The sequence below is a fragment of the Gossypium arboreum genome, chromosome 8, assembly GCF_025698485.1.
Source record: "Gossypium arboreum isolate Shixiya-1 chromosome 8, ASM2569848v2, whole genome shotgun sequence".
NCBI lineage: Eukaryota > Viridiplantae > Streptophyta > Magnoliopsida > Malvales > Malvaceae > Gossypium > Gossypium arboreum.
In genome coordinates, this window is record NC_069077.1 from 141,830,539 (window position 1) to 141,851,842 (window position 21,304).

The 21,304-nt window shown below is 35.1% G+C and overlaps 2 protein-coding genes and 1 pseudogene across 2 annotated transcripts; 2 read left to right on the plus strand and 1 right to left on the minus strand.

The window, feature by feature from the left end:
* Positions 1–623: 623 nt before the first annotated feature.
* LOC108468508 (gibberellin 2-beta-dioxygenase 8-like) lies at positions 624–14,542 on the plus strand. The gene is made up of 3 exons (XM_017769388.2): positions 624–1,057; positions 1,134–1,456; positions 14,319–14,542. The coding sequence occupies exons 1-3, from the start codon at positions 624–626 to the stop codon at positions 14,540–14,542; spliced, it is 981 nt and encodes a 326-aa protein (XP_017624877.2).
* A 1,358-nt stretch (positions 14,543–15,900) lies between these two features.
* LOC108467768 (PHD finger-like domain-containing protein 5A) lies at positions 15,901–16,914 on the plus strand (annotated as a pseudogene).
* A 971-nt stretch (positions 16,915–17,885) lies between these two features.
* Positions 17,886–20,325, minus strand: LOC108467766 (zinc finger CCCH domain-containing protein 66-like). The gene has a single exon (XM_017768523.2). The coding sequence runs from the start codon at positions 20,086–20,088 to the stop codon at positions 18,073–18,075; it is 2,016 nt and encodes a 671-aa protein (XP_017624012.1). The 5' UTR covers positions 20,089–20,325; the 3' UTR covers positions 17,886–18,072.
* Between the last annotated feature and the right edge of the window lie 979 nt (positions 20,326–21,304).

The window sequence follows — 21,304 nt, forward strand, 5'->3', positions numbered from 1 at the left end:
TAAAGTGAAAGATATTATGTGTTTAAAGGTGTTCGAACTCATATATCCTTTGAAATATTACTATAGAAATGATAAAAACTCAATCAACCTAAAACTATAATTAAACTACTAAAAATTCGATGGCACGCGTATGCGTGTAAAAATCATGTGTTTCAAAAATAAAGGTGTGTTAAAAAGTAGCATACAATAAATAATGAAAAGCTTGTTCGAAACTAATTAATAATAATAACACATTGAACATATATAATATTAAAATGAAAAAAATCAATTAATAATATTATTAATATATATATATATATATATTTTATGAGAGGGCCTAAAAGAAAATTTTTCTATCTAGCCAACAACAAGGCCAAGGCCCGTGCCTGCTCCATTTTAGCTACGTCCCTATTAATAGTATGAAAATATGAAGACTTAAAGGTATTCGAAGTTCAAACCTATATTCTCCAAAATATTACTATAACAATGACTAAAACTCAATTGGACTAAAACTATAATTAAACCTGTAGTTTAAGTCATAGAAGAATGATTATAATATAATATATATATATATATATATATATATATATATATATATATATATGCCAATAAACCATACAAAGAAGAAACACAAATGTTAGAAAATGAACAATGAATCATATCCTCCACTGTTTAACCAACAAAGCCACCAAACCCAAATCATAGACATTGATGAACCCATCCAAGATCTTGAAGATTTAGATCTTATCCCTATCATAGACCTTCAATGTCTTAGTTTGGACAAGCTTGAGGAAGCTTGTAAAGATTGGGGTTTATTTCGATTGGTCAACCATGGGATCCCTTCGAAGTTAATGACCCAAATCCAGGACCAAGCTAAGAACCTTTTCTCCCTTTCGTTTGAGCATAAACAAGCCATTTTAAGCAGCCCTTTGTCTTATTTTTGGGGTACCACAGCTCAAACCATATCTGGGGCGGCCCTTCGAAGTCCGAAGACTATTAGTTGGGTCAAAGTCATTAATTTTCCTCTAGTTAGGCTCTCGGAATCCAGGTTCGAAGATCCATTACTTGACTCTTTCAGGTAAACTGTTATTATCTGATTTATTAAAGATGTATAAAATTTATGGTTTATTCATTCATTTTTATGGTCGGGTTAGGAGTTTAATGGATGAATATGGAAGGCACCAAGCTAGGCTTGCTAGAACTATATACGAATCCATGGTGAAAAATCTTGGTCTTGATTCGAGACTATCGAAATCTTATTTGTCGGAATCGACTGGATTTATACGTGTTCATCGGTATCCACGGATCCCTAAAGGTAACCAAGCATGGGGAGTCGGAGTTCATACAGATAGCACAGTTCTTTCGATATTGAACCAAGACCAACTCGGAGGACTAGAAGTTTTCAAAGAAAACAAATGGATCCTTGTTAAACCCATAGCCGATTCCCTCATCGTCAACCTTAGAGATATGATACAGGTTCAAATTTTTTTCTCATAGATTTCTTTTAATTACTTTGATGAATTCAAATGCAAAAGATAAAGAGTTTTTGTCGTAACCATTTTTTTTGAAAAAAAACGGGGATCGACTTGGAGAAAAACGAAAACGGGAGTCGCCACCAATCTTTTTAGGTGTGATTGGATCACCTTGTAAAAGTGGTTGTTTTTAATAAATGGTTTGATTTATTTAAACAACGATTTTGGTCTACGTAAATCAAGAAAACAGGTTCGGGAGTCGGTTACGCATGAGGAAGGATTAGCACCCTCGTAACGCCCAAAATTTGGTACCTAGTTGATTAATTAATATCTTAGTGTCGAAAATTGAAAGCTTGAAAGACATTGAAATACGATCCCTCTTCGTAAAAACGCTAATTTGAAAATGACCGAATAGATTAAAACAAACGTTAAAGACTCTCTCATCTCGAAGTAATAAAACGTCACACCCAGTAAGTTAGGGTACGACATCTCAAACTTTGAGAATGAGCTTGCCTTTATTTAAAATTCATATATTCTAAATTTTTTTTAAAAAAGGTTGTTCGGTTATTTAGGATAAACAAGAAAAGTCAAAACCCAGTAAGTTAGGGCACGTTTTCTCAAATTTCCTAATACCGAATACTGCCTTTATTTTAAAACAAATTTTTCTCAAATTTCCTAATACCGAATACTGCCTTTATTTTAAAACAAATTCTTACTTCGAGGTGACAAAGTGTTATACCCAGTAAGTTAGGGCATAACACCTTGTACTTCCGAAAATAAGTATTATTCAAAACTCGTATTGTGATTTAAAAGAGTATTCCGTATTTAGATTAAATGAGAAGAGTCAAAACCCAGTAAGTTAGGGCATGATTGTCTCGAATTATCAAATACGGAATATTTACTTTTATGAAAGAATTATTATTGGGTTAGATAAAACCTAAATTCGTGATGAAACGAGATAATAAAGAATGCATAACAAATAAAAATCAATAACTATAACAAGATAAACATAAACACAAATATGAATAGTAACGATAAATACGAAGGTAAGATAAATGAGTCGAACAAATAATAAGAAAGGGAAATAATGAATAAGCTAAACGTTTGAAATTATTTTAAAAAAACTATAAGTAGAATAGATGATGAAATAATAATAATAAAAGTAATGATATGTAAATAAAATAAATATGCTAAAAATATATATTTATTAAATTAGTTAATATAAAAAATAATAACGTATAAGTAAATACAAAAAAGGAAATATAATAATAATAATAGTAAAAATACAATAGTAATAATAATGAAAAGGTATTATAATATAATAGTAATAATGATGATAATAGTGGTATTAGTAATAATAATAATAATAGAAAATAATAACAATATTAAAAATAACACTCTCTCCTCCTTTCTAAATCCGCCATTGGTAAAACTTTGCTTCGATCACGAACCCCAAGGGTCAATCATTACCACCGTACAACAATGTGGGACCTCAAAAAAACCTTTTTCGGTAATAAAAATATGGGTAAGCTTCTTACTTTTATTTTTACTTTCGTATAAAAAAACAAAATAAAATTGAAAGGAAAACAATAAACAAACAAAGAACTTAAGATGAGAATAGACAAAAGAAACCTCTTTTGCTTTGATCTTTGATTAATCTCCAAAAACTAGCCTTTCCAAAAAACAAAAACCCTTTTTCTAACATAGTCTTGAATGGCTTTTATAGCCAAATTTTACAAATAATTTTTTTTGTAGGCAAGTGGAGTGGTTGGGGTGGTTTAGTGGAGTGGTTTAGTAGGGTGGTTGGGGTGGTTTAGTGGAGTGGTTTAGTGTAGTGGTTTAGTGGAGTGGTTGGAATGGTTTAGTAGAGTGGTTGGAGTGGTTTAGTAGAGTAAAGATATTTGGATTTTATTTCTTTTATTTTTTTTATTTTGGGTATTGGGCTTAGGTTTGGGTAGGTGCATTTAGGTTTGAGCTTTGGAGGTTGTTGGGTTTTGGGCTAGGTTTAATTTGGGTTTGGTTTTATTGGGCCCTGGGCAAAATTTGGGCCATACAGCTGCCCCTCTTTGCTTGTTGTTGTGTAACAAGAACAGAGCAAAGACTATAAAAGGACCAATTTTGCACGGGCTCGTCGAGTCTTGAGTTCTTGATCTGCTTCTTCGATCTGTTCCCCATAAACACAGGGATGCCAAATCTGCCGTCTTCAACTTGTTCCCTATAAACACAGAGATGTCAAATCTGCTATCTTCAACTTGTTCCCTATAAGCACAAGGATTCCATGCTGAAATCTTCGATCTGCTTCACCGTAAGCACAGAAATGTCAGATCTGCTATCTTCGATCTGTTCCTATAAAGCAGGGGATGCCAAATCATTGTTTTCAACTTGTTCCCTATAAGCGCAGGGGATGCCATCTTTGAAATCTTCAATCTGCTTCACTTGTAAGCACAGGGAATGTCGATCTGCTATCTTCGATCTGTTCCTATAAAATGCAGGATGCCAAATCTGCTGTTTTCAACTTGTTCCCTATAAGCATAGGGATGCCATACTGAAATCTTCGATCTGTTTCACTGTAAGCAAAGGAATGTCAGATCTGCTATCTTCAATCTGTTCCCTATAAGCACAGGGATACCAAATATGCTATCTTCAACTTGTTCCCTATAAGCACAGGGATGCCATGCTAAAATCTTCGATCTGCTTCACTGTAAGCACAGGAATGTCAGATCTGCTATCTTCGATCTGTTCCCTATAAGTACAGGGATGCCAAATCTGCTGTTTTCAACTTGTTCCCTATAAGCACAGGGATGCCATACTGAAATCTTCGATTTGTTTCACTGTAAGCAAAGGAATGTCAGATCTGCTATCTTCAATCTGTTCCCTATAAGCACAGGGATACCAAATATGCTATCTTCAACTTGTTCCCTATAAGCACAGGGATGCCATGCTGAAATCTTCGATCTACTTCACCATAAGCACAGGAATGTCAGATCTGTTATATTCGATCTATTCCTATAAGTGCAGGATGCCGTCTCTTGTTTTCAACTTGTTCCCTATAAGCAGGGGATGCCATGTTGAAATCTTCGATCCGCTTCACTTGTAAGCACGAGAATGTCGATCTGCTATCTTCGATCCGTTCCTATAAGCACGGGGATGCCAAATCTGCTGTTTTCAACTTGTTCCCTATAAGCACGGGGATGCCATCTGAAATCTTCGATCCGCTTCTTTGTAAGTACAGAATGTCGATCTGCTATCTTCGATATGTTCCCTATAAGCACAGGGATACCAAATCTGCTGTTTTCAACTTGTTCCCTATAAGCACAGGGATGCCATGCTGAAATCTTCGATCTTCTTTACTGTAAGCACAGGAATGTCAGATCTGCTATCTTCGATCTGTTCCCTATAAGCACAAGGATACCAAATCTGCTGTTTTCAACTTGTTCCCTATAAGCACAGGGATGCCATGCTGAAATCTTCGATCTGCTTCACTGTAAGCACAAGAATGTCAGATCTATTATCTTCGATCTATTCCCTATAAGCACAGGGATGCCAAATCTACTGTTTTCAACTTGTTCCTTATAAGCACAGGGATGCCATGCTGAAATCTTCGATCTGCTTCACTATAAGCACAAGAATGTCAGATCTACTATCTTCGATTTGTTCCCTATAAACACAGGGATGCCAAATCTACAATCTTCGATCTGCTCTCCGTCGCTACAGAGACGCCAAATTATCTTAGATTTGCTTCAACGTAAACACGTGAAAGCCAAATCAGCTATGTCTTCGATTTGCTCCTTGTAAGCACAAAGATGGCAAACCATCTTGGATCTGCTTCAGTATAAACATTTGAAGGTTGGATCTGCTATGTGTCTACCCTCCATCGAAGTGGAGATACCAGACTTCAATTTGTTCTCTGACAATACAGAGATGCCAAATCATTTTAGATTTGCTTTAACGTAAGCACGTGAAAGCCAAATCAGCTATGTCTTCGATTTGCTCCTTGTAAGCACAAGGATGCCAAACCATCTTGGATCTACTTCAGTATAAACATTTGAAGGTTGGATCTGCTATGTGTCTGCCTTCCGTCGAAGTGGAGATGCTAGACTTCGATTTGTTCTCTGACAATACAGAGATGCCAAATCATCTTAGATTTGCTTCAACGTAAACACGTGAAAGCTAAATCAGCTATGTCTTCGATCTGCTCTTCGTCTGATACAGAGATGCCAAATCATCTTGGATATCTTCAGCTTGTTGCCCCACTGCTTAGGGGGTTAAGACTTGTGAATTCACCGATTCTACTCAACTGTCCTCTGAGGAACATGATCTGTAAAATTAGTTTCATGTATCCATGCTTATGCCAAATAATTAGGATGATATGATTGAAATGAATCAAATGCTCCTAACTAAATGTGATGCTTTATGTCAAATAATTAAGATGTTATGAAATGAATCAAATGCTCCTAATGTCATGAGCCTTTTTTAAAAAGGCTTAAGGTATCATCGTTCGTTGTTCACTAGGACATTATCGCTGACATATTTACCGGCATCTTGTTCTTTGGTATTCTTGATGAAAAGTCAAAGAAACAATCACATTTTGCTCAACAAGCTTGCCCATTGTAATTTGAGTCCCTTTCTTTGTACCTTTTGGGACATAAAGCTTGTGCCTCCTACTACAATTTCAGAGGAATAACATTTGGTTTCTTCCATCCATTTCGCTGCAACTCAAAGGCATAGGATTTGTATCATCTTCAATCAGTTTGATCTGTTACACTATTCCCTAGGTGTAATGACCAGATGTATATGAATGCAGAGTATCATTTTCTTTTCTCAAAAATGACCCCCTTTTTTACTTAGGTTGACATTACTAGTCATTTGTCGAGGTTGTATCACTGACGAAATATCTTGTCTTTTGGTTCAACCAATAAAGAGTCCAAAGAGATAATATTTCCAACCCTTAGGCTTGGTGAGTTCTAAACAACAGCCCTGTTTCAGGTTTTTGTATTATTTAGAAACTTCCAGAGTAATATGTAAAACTTCTTTTGTGAAAGTGTTATTAGTCCATTAATCGTTATTTCAATGCAAAATGCTTGAAAAAGATCAAAACAATGAACAAGAAGGAAATTGATTAGGAGCATAACTCGAAATGGATAAATTAATCAAAGATTGCAAATCCAATAAGAAGGAAATCAACTCAAAACTAATGATTTAATCAAAGATAGCAATGTAATAAGAAGAAAATTTATTTGGACATATCTAGATAACAAATTCAAAATGGGCGAAATGGAAGCTAGATGCCCCAGATATCGCAGCCTGAGCTTCTCTGTACCAACTTCTTAAGGACCTTTCTGAGCTCAATATGTGTTTAGGGGATCCAGAGTACTTTGTAGATGCCTCAAGACGTAGCATACTTCTTCATTGTTAATTCAGACATAGCAACACTAATGTATGCCCCACTTTGATCCAAATTTGAGCTGCCCTTTTTGGGTTTTCAACTCGAAACCCTTTTAGTCTCAAGGCTCCATTTGCGGGGTTTCACCCTGGCTTCTCTTTTTTTTCCGCTTTTTTTTTAGAATTTTTTGTTTTTTGTTTTGTTTTTTGTGTGTGTTTTTTTAGGGCTCTCTTTGCGAGTTTTCACCTTGGCTTCTCCCTTTTTAGGTAGAATACACTCCTTGACTGGATTTGAATTCACTGACTTGGGCAAATCTTTGCCATCCATTTCGGTTAGTATTAATGCCCCTCCAAAACAGGCCTTCTTTACTACATAAAGTCTTTTTCAGTTCGGCATCTACTTTTCTTTGAAGTCCTTTTGTATAGGAAGGATATTCTTCACTATCAAGTTCCTCTCGTGGAATTCTCTAGGATAAACCTCTTTATAGTAAGTTCGCATCAATCATTTCCAACGTATTAGACCTCAATAGATAGCTTTGGACCCTCTTTCTTCAAATTCAATTGATCTTATCAGGATTGGATCCATTTTACCTTATCTAACTTCAGCTCTGACGAGACTCGGAGGAAATGAATCTCATCTTCAAAATCGATTCTATCCCATAAACTAACAAGCAATGTGTTACCCCAGCTAAGGTCCTGGCTGACGTTCGATGAGCATAGAGGGTACATGATGACTTCTTATGCCGATATTTACAAGTCTCAGTCATCTTTCCATAATCCTTTTTTTTTTTTTTTAGGATTTGATGATTAACATATGAAGCGACTTTCACCCTCTTGGCGAAGTAATTGATGCCTGCTAGAAGCCTTCGACGATATTGGCCCAATAATCTCCATGCCCCACATAGAGAAAGTCGAAAGAATGAAGGGGCATATGAATTTTCTCTCCATAAATTTGGCATTTATGGCATACTGATGCAATCCCTTTCTATAGTAGACCAGCTGAACCCAAATCTCATGATTAGCCTGGCCATCGTAAAACCATTAGCATATGTCATTCAAAACCCTGCAGCATCCTCTTGTCTTAGTAGCTAGGCGTATCTTGATATGATCGTGCAAAAAATCTTTAAATTCTCGGAAGTGACTCAATGACGTCTCGCTTTGCCTTTGTAGTAATGCAGACTCTGATGTTTGCCTCTTTCTCTTGTCCTAGGCCTACTGTCTACTGCCTTTTTGTAAGAGAGGATCTGTTTTCATCTTACTCTACCATCCTTAACAAATCAGAGAGTAGTCTACATCTCTATCATCTTCAGAGTGTTGAGATCCCTTTAGGCCCATATTTCGCTCAAAAGGAGACTCGGAGTCAATGACAGCATTACTCACATCATTGATATCTGGGGACCCGCTGAAGGCAGATTCCAAAGAATAAATAATTCTAAGAATGATTATTTGTATGGTATAATCATGAATGAAGAATAAATGAATATTTGAAATAAATTCCAAAGAACAAAAGAATCTAAGAACAATTATTTGTACCGTATGAGATGAAATCAAAGAATATTTGCTCAAAAAGATGCATTTTATTGAAATAAAGACTTAGGACACAAGCCTATTTCACAAAAGGGGTTTAATTGCTTCTAGGCTTAAAGCAACAAGCGTGTTTTGAATATTACTCTAGATTAGCTCTAAAAACTACAAGAGGTTCCTCTACAGACTAATCGTTCAAAACATTTCCAGGTTTGTAAGGACGAATGCCTCACGAGTTTCTCTACTCAGGATCCAATGCTACTAATCATCTTCTTATTTTTCCATCTTTGACAGAGTCCTTTAATCATTTGCTCTTATCATTGTGATTTGGTAACGGACTCTTTGTACCAGGGGTATCATCAAACTTCACAATCCCCATCTCGAGGAGTCTTTCAACCGTCTTCTTGAAGGCAGTACAATTTTCTATTGAATGCCCCGATACTCCCGCATGATAATCACATTGAGCGTTTGAATCATACCATTTGGGGTACGGGGGTTGCAACGGCTTTATATAATATGGGGACACCACATGTAAATCAAATAAACTTTGATATAACTCCTTATACGACATTGGGATTGGCGTAAATTGGAGCTTTTCAAAATTTTGCCTTACACTTGATTCCTGCTTTGTCGAACCTTGTTGCCCCCTCGTAGTTATCTTTGGTTGATTGAAAGTTATTGACCTTGAGTGATCTCTATTGTATGAGCTCGTACTGTTCACTCCATTCTCCCTTTTTTTTGGAACTAACCTCTTGGTAGTTTCTCCAACTTCAATCTTGCCACCTCTTATGGCATTCTCAATCATCTCGCCTACCATTACCATATCGGAAAAACTTTTGGTAGTATTCCCAATCATATGGGTGATGAATGGGGCCTTCAAAGTATTAATGAAGAGCATGGTCGTTTCCTTCTCCAAGAGAGGTGGCTGGACTTGTATCGCTATTTCCCTCCACCGTTGTGTATACTGCCTGAAGCTCTCACCAGGTTTCTTTTCCATGTTTTGTAGAGTAATTCTGTCGGGTGCTATGTCTATCACGTGACTGTATTGTTTCATGAAAGCTTGAGCCAAGTCCTTCCATGAACCAATTTGGGCACGGCTGAGCTGGTTATACCACTTGGCTGCAGATCCGATCAGACTATCTTGGAAACAGTAGATCAAAAGCTGGTCATTGTTAACATACCTGTCATCCTTGACGAACATCGTAATATGAGCTTGAGGCAGCTCGTCCCATTATACTTTTCGAACTCCGGAGTTTTAAATTTTGGTGGGAGCACGGATCGGGACCAAGCTTAAGTCCTTAGCATCGATCCCGCCACGATGTCGTAGTCTCCATTGCTTTAAACTTTTCTTCAAGCCATTTACACCTATCATCGAGTTGTTTTGCCATGTCTACTTTTCCTTTCTCCATTTCTGCCATGTCATCAAGGTCTGGGACCAATAGATTAGCTGGATTATTCTCGGGATTAAAGCCTGATCCTATAAGAATATTCATTGGTGTTGCATTGGCCTGGTATTGTGGGGCCTGATAGTGACGGGTACCGTTCGTGGATGCACCTCTGGTTGTGGTTGAGTGTTTACCGGAGCAAAGCCTGGAGAATAGATAGGGTCTTCATTATTGTTCCCCATAGTACTCTTCCCTTTCTCGCGTTTTCTAGCCAGCAACTGTGCCAATTGGCCTATCAGATTATTTTGAGATTTTTCCATTTTTTCTTTCATATCTTATTGTATCTTAGCCAGTTGCTCTTGTATCTGCGCTTGTAATTGTTCTTGCATCTCCCTTTGCATTTATTCTATCCTTTCTAATCTCTGGTCCATTGCTTTGGTTTTACGGGGGGTATAGTAGCTGTGTTTGGTTGCTTGATTCTCGTTGGTTTCCAGATTAACTGAAATAATTTTGTTTAATCAGGGTTCTTTAGTGAAATTTTAATGCAAATGTTGCAATGTAATGCAAATGTATGGAATGAATGCAAAAGAAAGGAAGATGTTGATCTTGAATTCAATTCAATTCCATTAGAATAACTTTTCTAGAAAACATATTTCTTTACATGAAAATAGATTACATATGCGGTATTGTCCTTCATAGTCCAAGTAAACGCTGATATTTTCTTCATGGTCGAATCCTGTAAATTCGCCAAAAAATGCATTTGCTAGTTCCTTGCTGCTTAATCTGAGCCTCGATCTCTTGCTCGCTTATCTCCATGATACTCATCAAAAAGTGCCAGCTCTTGGATAATCTTCGTTGGCAATTAAATCAAGTCATGTATTTCTTCGTGGACTTCCGACTTTCTCTCGTCATGCCTTTGTTGGCTTGAATCTCTGGCAATTATATCATGTATTCTTCCGTGAACTACCAGCTTTCTCTCATCGTGTTTACTTGGACTATATTCAGGTGACCACACTATAATCTACTTTATCAAGAAATTCTTTTCCTTATGACAAACTATTCTATTTAGGAATCGAATTTTGAATCAACATATTCTTTTCTTTGATGTAATGTAATGCAAATGCATGAATGCAAAAAAAAAAAGGAAGGCATTGATTCTAAATTTAATTTTATTAGAACAACTTTTCCAAAAAGCAAATTCCTTTACATAAAACGGACTACATATACGGCTTTTCTCTCATATTCCAAGTGAAGACACCTATCTTCCTCTTCATATCCGGATCTTATGGTCGAGTCTGACGAATTCTCCAAGAGATGTCTATATTAACTCATTTTTTGCTCGATCTAGGCTGCGACTCGTTGCTCACTTATTACTGTGATACTTGTCAGCTCCTTTAAGAAGGTCAAGACGTGACGGCTCTCGAATAGTCTTTGTCAGTTTCTGTCTTCAAGCAATGAAGCAAAGTCTTGTATTTCTTCACGGGCTATCAGTCTTCTTTTATGTGTTCACTTGGACCATATTTAGACAACTGTATTATAATCCACTTTATCAAGAAATTCGTTTTCTTATGACAAACTGTTCTATTTAGCAATCAAATATGAATTAACACCTCCTTTCTAGGATGATGTAATGTAATGCAATTATAAACAAAACAAAAATAAAACACGTTAGTGCAGGATAAATAAATAACAAATAAAGCAATTCGGGTGACCACTAGGGGTTAGGAGTGGCTCTACCTAGTGTGGGCTCCTAGGTCTCTCTATATGTGGTTTGGTTCTAGAGTAAGGGTACCTGAACCAGTAGATTCCTCGATCCTCACCCATTATAGGCTCATTTGAATCGAGTTCAATTCAGGAGAATACATTTCCCTATGGCTACACGGAGATGAAAATCTCACGAAACCATAGGTACGAATGTATTCCGAAAGTGATCCACTATCCTGCACGGAGGTGAAAACCTCACGAAGGCGTAGTTTCTCACTCCCACTTAAGGGTGTGACCACAACGGTTCTGCAATGCAATGCGAGAAGATATATGCATAAAAACTTGAAACGATTAAAGAAAATAGGAATAAAATGATGAAAACAGTACGAAAAACGGGTGAAACGCAATGAAGAGATCGTATATAAAAACCAAATTTTCAATTTTTGAAAAAAGACAAAAGTTAATCAACTTGTGGCTTGACTCTCTTATAAAACTCCCCAGCGGAGTCGCCAAGCTGTCGTAACCATTTTTTTGACAAAAACGGGGATCGACTTGGAGAAAAACGAAAACGAGAGTCACCACCAATCTTTTTAGGTGTGATTGGATCACCTTGTAAAAGTGGTTGTTTTTAATAAATGGTTTGATTTATTTAAACAACGATTTTGGTCCACGTAAATCAAGAAAACAGGTTCGGGAGTCGGTTACGCACGAGGAAGGATTAGCACCCTCGTAACGCCCAAAATTTGGTACCTAGTTGATTAATTAATATCTTAGTGTCGAAAATTGAAAGCTTGAAAGACATCGAAATACGATCCCTCTTCGTAAAAACGCTAATTTGAAAATGACCGAATAGATTAAAACAAACGTTAAAGACTCTCTCATCTCGAAGTAATAAAACGTCACGCCCAGTAAGTTAGGGGACGACATCTCAAACTTTGAGAATGCGCTTGCCTTTTTAAAATTCATATATTCTAAATTTTTTAAAAAGGTTGTTCGGTTATTTAGGATAAACAAGAAAAGTCAAAACTCGATAAGTTAGGGCACGTTTCTCGAATTTCCTAATCTAGAATCTTGCCTTTATTTTAAAACAAATTCTTACTTGAGGTGACAAAGTGTTATACCCAGTAAGTTAGGGCACAACACCTTGTACTTCGAAAATAAGTATTATTCAAAACTCAGATTGTGATTTAAAAGAGTATTCCGTATTTAGATTAAATGAGAAGAGTCAAAACCCAGTAAGTTAGGGCATGATTGTCTCGAATTATCAAATACGGAATATTTACTTTTATGAAAGAATTATTATTGGGTTAGATAAAATCTAAATTCGTGATGGAACGAGATAATAAAGAATGCATAACAAATAAAAATCAATAACTATAACAAGATAAACATAAACACAAATTTGAATAGTAACGATAAATACGAAGGTAAGATAAATGAGTCGAACAAATAATAAAAAAGGGAAATAATGAATAAGCTAAACGTTTGAAATTATTTTAAAAAAACTATAAGTAGAATAGATGATGAAATAATAATAATAAAAGTAATGATATGTAAATAAAATAAATATGCTAAAAAATATATATTTATTAAATTAGTTAATATAAAAAATAATAACGTATAAGTAAATACAAAAAAAGGGAAATATAATAATAATAATAGTAAAAACACAACAGTAATAATAATGAAAATGTATTATAATATAATAGTAATAATGATGATAATAGTGGTATTAGTAATAATAATAATAATAGAAAATAATAACAATATTAAAAATAACACTCTCTCCCTCCTTTCTAAATCCGGCCATTGGTCCGGCTTTGCTTCGGTCACGGACCCCCATGGGCCACCGTCGGCGCCACCGTACACGGCGGTCGGACCTCAAAAAAAACCTTTTTCGGTAATGAAAATATGGGTAAGCTTCTTACTTTTATTTTTACTTTCGTATAAAAAAAACAAAAGAAAATTGAAAGAAAAATAATAAACCAACAAAGAACTTAAGATGAGAATAGACAAAAGAAACCTCTTTTGCTTTGATCTTTGATTAATCTCCAAAAACTAGCATTTCCAAAAAACAAAAACCCCTTTTCTAACATAGTCTTGAATGACTTTTATAGCCAAATTTTACAAATAAATTTTTTGTAGGCAAGTGAAGTGGTTGGGGTGGTTTAGTGGAGTGGTTTAGTAGGGTGGTTGGGGTGGTTTAGTGGAGTGGCTTAGTGTAGTGGTTTAGTGGAGTGGTTTAGTGGAGTAAAGATATTTGGATTTTATTTTATTTTTTTTATTTTGGGTATTGGGCTTAGGTTTGGGTAGGTGCATTTAGGTTTAGGCTTTGAAGGTTGTTGGGTTTTGGGTTAGGTTTAATATGGGTTTGGTTTTATTGGGTCCCGGGCAAAGCCGAAATGCTTTCTTCAGCTTGTAGTAAATTAAAGCTTTTGATTTGCCTGTCTTTTGGGCCATACAGTTTTCAAATAGCAAGTGTTTCATTTAGATGTTTTATGATATTATATACACTTATATCACGATTTGATTTTTGAACTTTTATTGTTACTGGACAGGTCATGTTAGATTTTTGGTTGGATTAATTTGGATGAGACTTTAGTTTCGAAATTTTCGAGTCATATTTTGTTGGGATAATTTTGAGTTCAAGTCATTTAGATTTGAGTTTAGGTTCATGTTGTTTTGATTTTGAGTCAATTTGAATTGGAATCCATTTGACTTTTGGCCGGTATTGTTCATATTGTTAACATTTTATGATCAAATCGAATCGAATCATATTTAGATTTAAATTAATTGAATCCAATTTTCAAGTTCGAATCAAAATTATCACATTTCCTTTGAGATTTGATGAGAAAATTTTGCATTGATCACACCATAAGCAACGATTTATACACAAGTGCGAAGCATAGAGTAAAGGTAAAGAAACAAGAGGACCGAATCACAATAAATTATTTTGTGTTTCCACAATTTGATTGTACCATTCAAAGTCCAAAGTACAAGCCTTTTACTGACAAATCTTTTCAAGCACAAGCTCAAAAGGAAATAGAGACCTTGGGATTTAGGGTTGCCCTTGATAATTTCAAGCTAAATGCTTAGTTTTTATTATTTTATTATTATTAATCTTTGTATTAAATATGTAGATTGATTTAATTCATGAATTTTAATGTACTTAATTTTAGTTTTTTTTTCAAAATTTGAGATTTTAATTATGACTCAAATGATCATATCGATTAAATCTATTAGATCAAATTCAGATATTGACCTGATAAGTTATAGGTTTAATTTGTGTTCTCCAATTGGATTATTTTTAATCCTTATGCTTTTTAATTTTGAAATTTCAGTCTTGACTTAAACAATCGTTGTTGAATCTATTAATTAAAATAATGTGATTTTTTCGATGAAAATTATATAGAAATAACAAGTTGACATGATATTACACATCTAATAATATGTTTGTTGTATGAAATTTTGAAAACACTAAAATTTAACTTAAAGAATTTAACAACTAATGTTTGGTTAGAATTAAAATTTTAAATTTATAAAAAAACATAAAAATTATAACTAACCAAATTCTTTAATTTAATGTAATTGTATATATGACCCATTTGCTCTTTAATTAAATATACATGGACTAATTTGATTTTTTTTAGTAAAGAGAACAAAATGTAATCCAACTCCTAATGCAAGAGTTTCTATGGTGCTTTTACCTTTAATTCAATCAAGCCAAACATGATTCTAATTCAATTTGATTTGACCATTGAAAAGTCAACAATCCAAACTTGAATAACATGAACTTAAAATGATCCTAGCTTCAAATAACTCAAACTAAAACAACCCCAAACTCAATGACTTTAAAAACTTTTAAATAGTACATTAATTTAAAATTTTTGAATACTATAAGGACCTTTTTGGTAACTTTTTAAAGTTTAGTGACCAAAACCTAGAATTGGATGTAATTCACTGAAATAATAATGTAAGTGGATTAAGGTAAACTACACTTAAGGTCACTAAACTATTAATAAATTTACATTTTAGTCACTCAACTTTAAAAAGTTACAAAATGATCATTGAACTATTCGGAAGTTTTTATTTAAATTGTTGAGTTATTATTATTTTTTTCAAAAATTCTTATAGAAAGCTCGAAGTGATGATTTGATGAACAGTATGATAGATAAGTATCCATCGACAAGTAGAAGAACATATTAGTATTAAAGATCGAAAAAAAAAGCAATTTAGATTTTGATTTATAGATTCGTGATGTTCAAAGTTATTCTGTTGTAAAGAACTGAACTTAGAAGAAAATAAAAAGAAAGCTCTCGATTGGTGCAAGCGGTGCGAAAAGAGAAGGTCGATATCAGCTATTTTAACATGCTAGTTACTTAAATGAAAACTTTAGAATAGTTCAGTGACCATTTTGTATTTTTCTGAAGATGAATGACCAAAACGTAAACTTACTAATAGTTTACTGACTTGAGTATAATTTAACCATTGTAATGGATGAATTAGAGTAAGCAATGAATGGATGATAATATTTCGATTAAACCTCTTCTTCTATGAATCTATAACCAGCGCTTTCTACATCTCGGATTTGGGCTTCAATTTAGGTCAGCATTGCCACTCTTCCTTCTTCTTTTTTCTTTGTTGATTCATTCTCCTCGGATTCCCCATTTCAGCTAATAATTTTTGGTCCCAAGTTTGTAATTTTACAACGTGTTCCTGTTTCTAAATTAAGGGCTCTTTTTTTTTTCCCTCTTTTCTTATGTTTGTTTCTGAAAGAAAGAATTGTTGACGTGATGGGTTCTTTTCATATGATTCAGTTATGCTATAATCAGTGTTATCTTTGGGTTAATTATCGAATTCCATGAAGCAAATGAGAAATGTGTGTAGTGATAGTAGCAAAATAAGAACTCTGTATTGATTTTTATGATTTCTATGATGTTGAGTTTTTGAATTTATCTTAATTATAATCTTTTCCATTGTTGTTTCAGTTACTGAGTGATGGCCAAGCACCACCCTGATTTGATCATGTGCAGGAAGCAGCCAGGTATTGCAATAGGACGACTATGTGAGAAATGTGATGGCAAATGCGTAATTTGCGACTCCTACGTTCGTCCTTGCACGCTGTTGCAGGTTTGCGATGAATGCAACTATGGTTCGTTCCAAGGTAGGTGTGTTATCTGTGTGGTGTAGGAATATCTGGTGCATATTATTGTAAAGAGTGTACACAACAAGAGAAAGATCGAGATGGTTGTCCGAAAATCGTTAATCTAGGGAGTGCTAAAACCGACTTATTCTATGAACGTAAAAAATATGGTTTTAAGAAAAGATGATTGATGGATAAAATTTGTTTCCTTGGTGATTATGTTTTGTTGGTGCTTATGTAGCTAGGAATGAACGAATGACGAATTCTATTTGCTGATTTGCACTCTTATGTGATTCATATTTATACAAATGGTTCGATTTTGAGATGTTTATGCCTTTGTTTTTGCTCATGTGAAGTTCTATTGGATCTTGTTTTACACATTGTGTGAAGTAGTTCTCTTTTCTTTCGTTGCATCTCCCCCTTTCCACTAGATTTTGAGATGGTTGTCTGAAAATCGTTAATCTTGAGAGCGCTAAAACTGACTTATTCTATGAATGTAGAATACGGTTTTAATGTAAAATTTATGTCCTTAGTGATTATGTTTTGTTGGTGCCTATGTAGCTAGGAATGACTGGATGACGAATTCTATTTGCTGATTTGCCCTCTTATGTGTTTCATATTTATAGACTTGCATCTATATGTTAATATGAATGATTTGATTTTGAGATGTTTATGCATTCGTTTTTACTCATGTGAAGTTTTATTGGATCTTGTTTTACACATTGTGTGAAGTAGTTCTCTTTTATTTTGTTGCATCTCGCCTTTTTCACAAGATTTTGAGATGGTTGTCTGAAAACTGTTGATCTCGGGAATGCTAAAACCAACTTATTCTATGAACGTAAGAAAAACGGTTTTAGCAAAAGATGATTGATGGATAAAATTGTCCTTAGTGATTATGTTTTGTTGGTGCTTATGTAGCTGGGAATGACCAATGAAGAATTTTATTTGTTGATTTGCACTCTTATGTGATTCATATTTATAGACTTGCATCTATATATGTTAATACAAATGATTCGATTTTGAGATGTTCATGCCTTCATTATTGCTTATGTGAAATTCTATTGGATCTTGTTTTACACATTGTGTGAAGTAGTTCTCTTTTATTTCGTCGTGTTTATGTGATTCTTAATGCTTGTGTGTTGTGCAATACCGGTATAGTGCTTCGGTTTTAGGGAATAACCGACGTTGAAGGCAATTAAATATGTGTTTCTTAAGAATATAGGTGAATAGTTAGGTTTGATGGTTAGTGCAATCCGTCATACTTGAAAGGTACATAAAATATGCACAATGTTTATCTAGGACAAGTAGAAAGGATAAAAAAGTTTATATCGATAAATAATGCATAAAAAAGGTACAAACCAGAAACATAAGTTGAAACAAAAATAAATAAATAAATACTAAATTTGCTTCCATTTTCCATCCAAGAAATAAATAAAAAAAATTAAACTTAGGAGGTAATGGAGGGAGGGGCTAGTTTTCGGTTTTAGTTCAATATTTGGTCCTGGTCCTTGTACAATTGTTCCATCCAGGCACTGAGCATATCCGAATTCCCAGTGTTATGACATTTCTGCTGCTTCTGGTCCTCAGGTCTAACCTGACCGGCGGAATGGGTGCTGCCGTTCATGTGAGGCTGGACCCGAGACGCTTCTGGTTCTTCGCTGGTTGATGGCAGTGAGCGTGCTGTATTCGGCAAATTGCTGCCGTTGTTTAGGAACACAAGAGATGCAGATTTTCTTAGTTTCTTTAGCTCTTCTCCTTGTATACCCCAGTCTAGTTTGCCATCGACGGAACCCCAATCCGAAAGGTTGGGAGGCATTGCACCAACTGGTGATGCTGGCGTAGAAAACCCTGAATTACGATTTCCAGCAGGACGCTCGATGACGCTTGGGCTCCGTTTTGAACTTAAACTTGATGCTGCAGTTGGCCCGGATGTTTCAACCCCGAAGGTTGGAGACATCATTATGGGAGAGGATGCTAGGTTCGTTGGGTAGCTAGCACGGAGCTGCTGGTTAAGATTCTGCCACTTTGGAACTGCCGTTGGTGACTGTAGCTGAGGTGAAGCAGCCTCGAGCGAAAGTCCTTGTAACTGGGGCTTAGTACTATCTAGAGATCCAAAAATATCGTCAAGGCTAGTCGACTTCACCCCTCCAAACCTGTTTAATTCCCCGGATAAGGGATTGTTCCAACTGGTCGGGGATTGTTCCAACTGTTGCTGTTGTTGCTGAAAGCGACGGTGAGTTTCCAAACTGAGTTTATCCATGTTTAAATCCTTACCCCGAGCAGTACGTGCAGCTTTCAACCTACTGAAAGGAAGCTGCAACGTAGGAGGTACGATGCTAGACTGGTTCGGCCACATCGATCCACCTATAGAACTAGTCCCGGTAGGAGTCAAGGGTGGTGTTGATGTTGAAGGTTTTATAACAGATGGAGAAGCTGGAGCAAGTGGGCTCATTGAACCAAATTCGAGCCCGGAACCTGAGTATGATCTAGGTGAAGGCAATGCTGAACCTGTTGAAGCATACAAAGGACGAAGTTCTTCCGGCTTGTGTGCAAAGAAACAAACCCTCCTGTTGCAGTTAGTCTCGTCTTTGCATAGACGAGTTCGATATTGGGCAGGGTGAAGCCAAGACTCGAAAATACCATGTGCATACTCACAGTTATCACCTTGCTTGCAAGATCCCTTACGGTATTCAGGGCAAGGGACGCAACTATAAACATATTTCCTAGGATCGCGCCTCCTTGCATTTTCCCCAGGATGAACGAAAGGGCACTCGGTCCAATCATGAGAATAAGCCCTCGAGCAAGGTTGGATCTTGAAAGTGTACATCCTAAACTCATCTGTCCCGTACATCCCGTTCTTAATGTCAGGAAGAGTGAGATCATAGGGATACTCTTTCTTCTCATTTCCATCTTTCCAAACTCGGTGGATCGAATCTACTTGCACCTCCGACACATCCATCTCGTTTCCTACTCGGAAAGGGAAACCCTCTCTTCCATCGACATTACTTTTCAACAAAGCCTCCAACAACTTCTTCCTTGAGCTGCAATCTGAGTTGCAACTAGCCGGAGCAATCAAATCACCAGGCCGGTTTCCGTTAGCATCAACGGAATTAATATCAGCACAAGCATTGAGCAGGATTTTGACAATTTCAGGTGAACCAGAGGAACCACCGGCAGCAGCACAATGGAGAGCCCTGGCTCCATCGGAACCACAAGCCCTATTGACATCGACTTGGCCGCTTTTGATGATATAATTCACCACATCCTTGCAGCCGAAAATCGAAGCAATCAGAAGAGGCGTTCGTTCCTCGAATCCCATCTTCTTCGTACCTATCCTTCTTCCATACCACAAGCTTGGCTCATCAATGTCATGACCCTCTTCCTCGATAGCAATCCTAAAACTGATCAAATCGTTCGATGCCGATAACTCCAGCAAATCGGAAAACTTTTGTTTGGCCCCACCGGTTTGAGTTGATTTCCCCATTGCAACACTGCACATGGTAATTAAATTTCTCTTCGATTCTGGAAAGAAAAATTTATAAATTTATAAAAATAAAAATGCAGAGCCTACAATTGACATAAAAAAATGGGAGAATTACAGAAAAGAGACTCCCTAAAACCCTACAAAGTTCATAAATTTATAATAGAATATTAGTTATAAAACTAAAAACATAGAAAACAAATAAATAAAAACAAGACAAATTCGGTTCAGCCAATGTCCAAACATGGTACCAATATGTATATTTAAGACTAACTACCCAACAATAAAAAACACTTCAAAGTTACTATTTTTTTTCTTACACATTTTCTCACCAACCAAACAGAACACAATCAAAGGACCAAAATGTAAAATAAATAAAAAATAGAATTACCTTTGAAACACAAATATGAGGACAATAGCAGAAACACAATCAAATCAGGGACTTTTTGGCTTTGTTTTTTTTTTTGAAGAAAAAAGTATTAAATTTTGATGAATTATGTAAAAAAAGTAACATATAAATATGATAATTTTAGTAAAGTAACTTTTTTTTAGTAAGGTAGTTATAACACAACTAGGTGGCTGGATAGTTGTTTTTACATAGCAGAGCAGTTCTTATTTTAACAATAAAAATATTTTTATAAATATTATACAGCAATTAACATATATAAGGTTAAAATGCTCTAATTTTAGTTTTTTTTCAAATTGAATTAGGTGGTATATATGTATGGTATAATTGGAGTTAATTGCATCACACATCCTTAAATTATAATTTTCATTTTAAATTTGTACTTAAACTTCAAAACATTTAAATTACATCTTAAAATTGTGATGTTATATCAACTAAGTCCTTTCGATATTAAAGCAGTTAAATAACACATCAAATATTATGTAGCTAAATTTAAAATGAAACATTTAAATAGAACGGTTTTTGCATAACTTTTAAAGATAAAACTAAAACTAGGAAAGAAAAATAAAGTGAACAATAAAACTTTGTAAAACTTTGAAAATGTCAAAACTAAAATTTTTAAATATTTTTTATTTTAAATTATGTCACATAAGATGTAACTTGTCATTTAACAGTTAAATTAACGGTTTTAGTAATGAAAGGACCTAATTAATATAATCTCGATAGGTTATGAATATAATTAGATTGTTTAGATTGTGACAATTAATAATTATAAAACTAATATTAAAAATTCGAGTAAACTATAAATAAAATCTTTTGTTTAGAGTC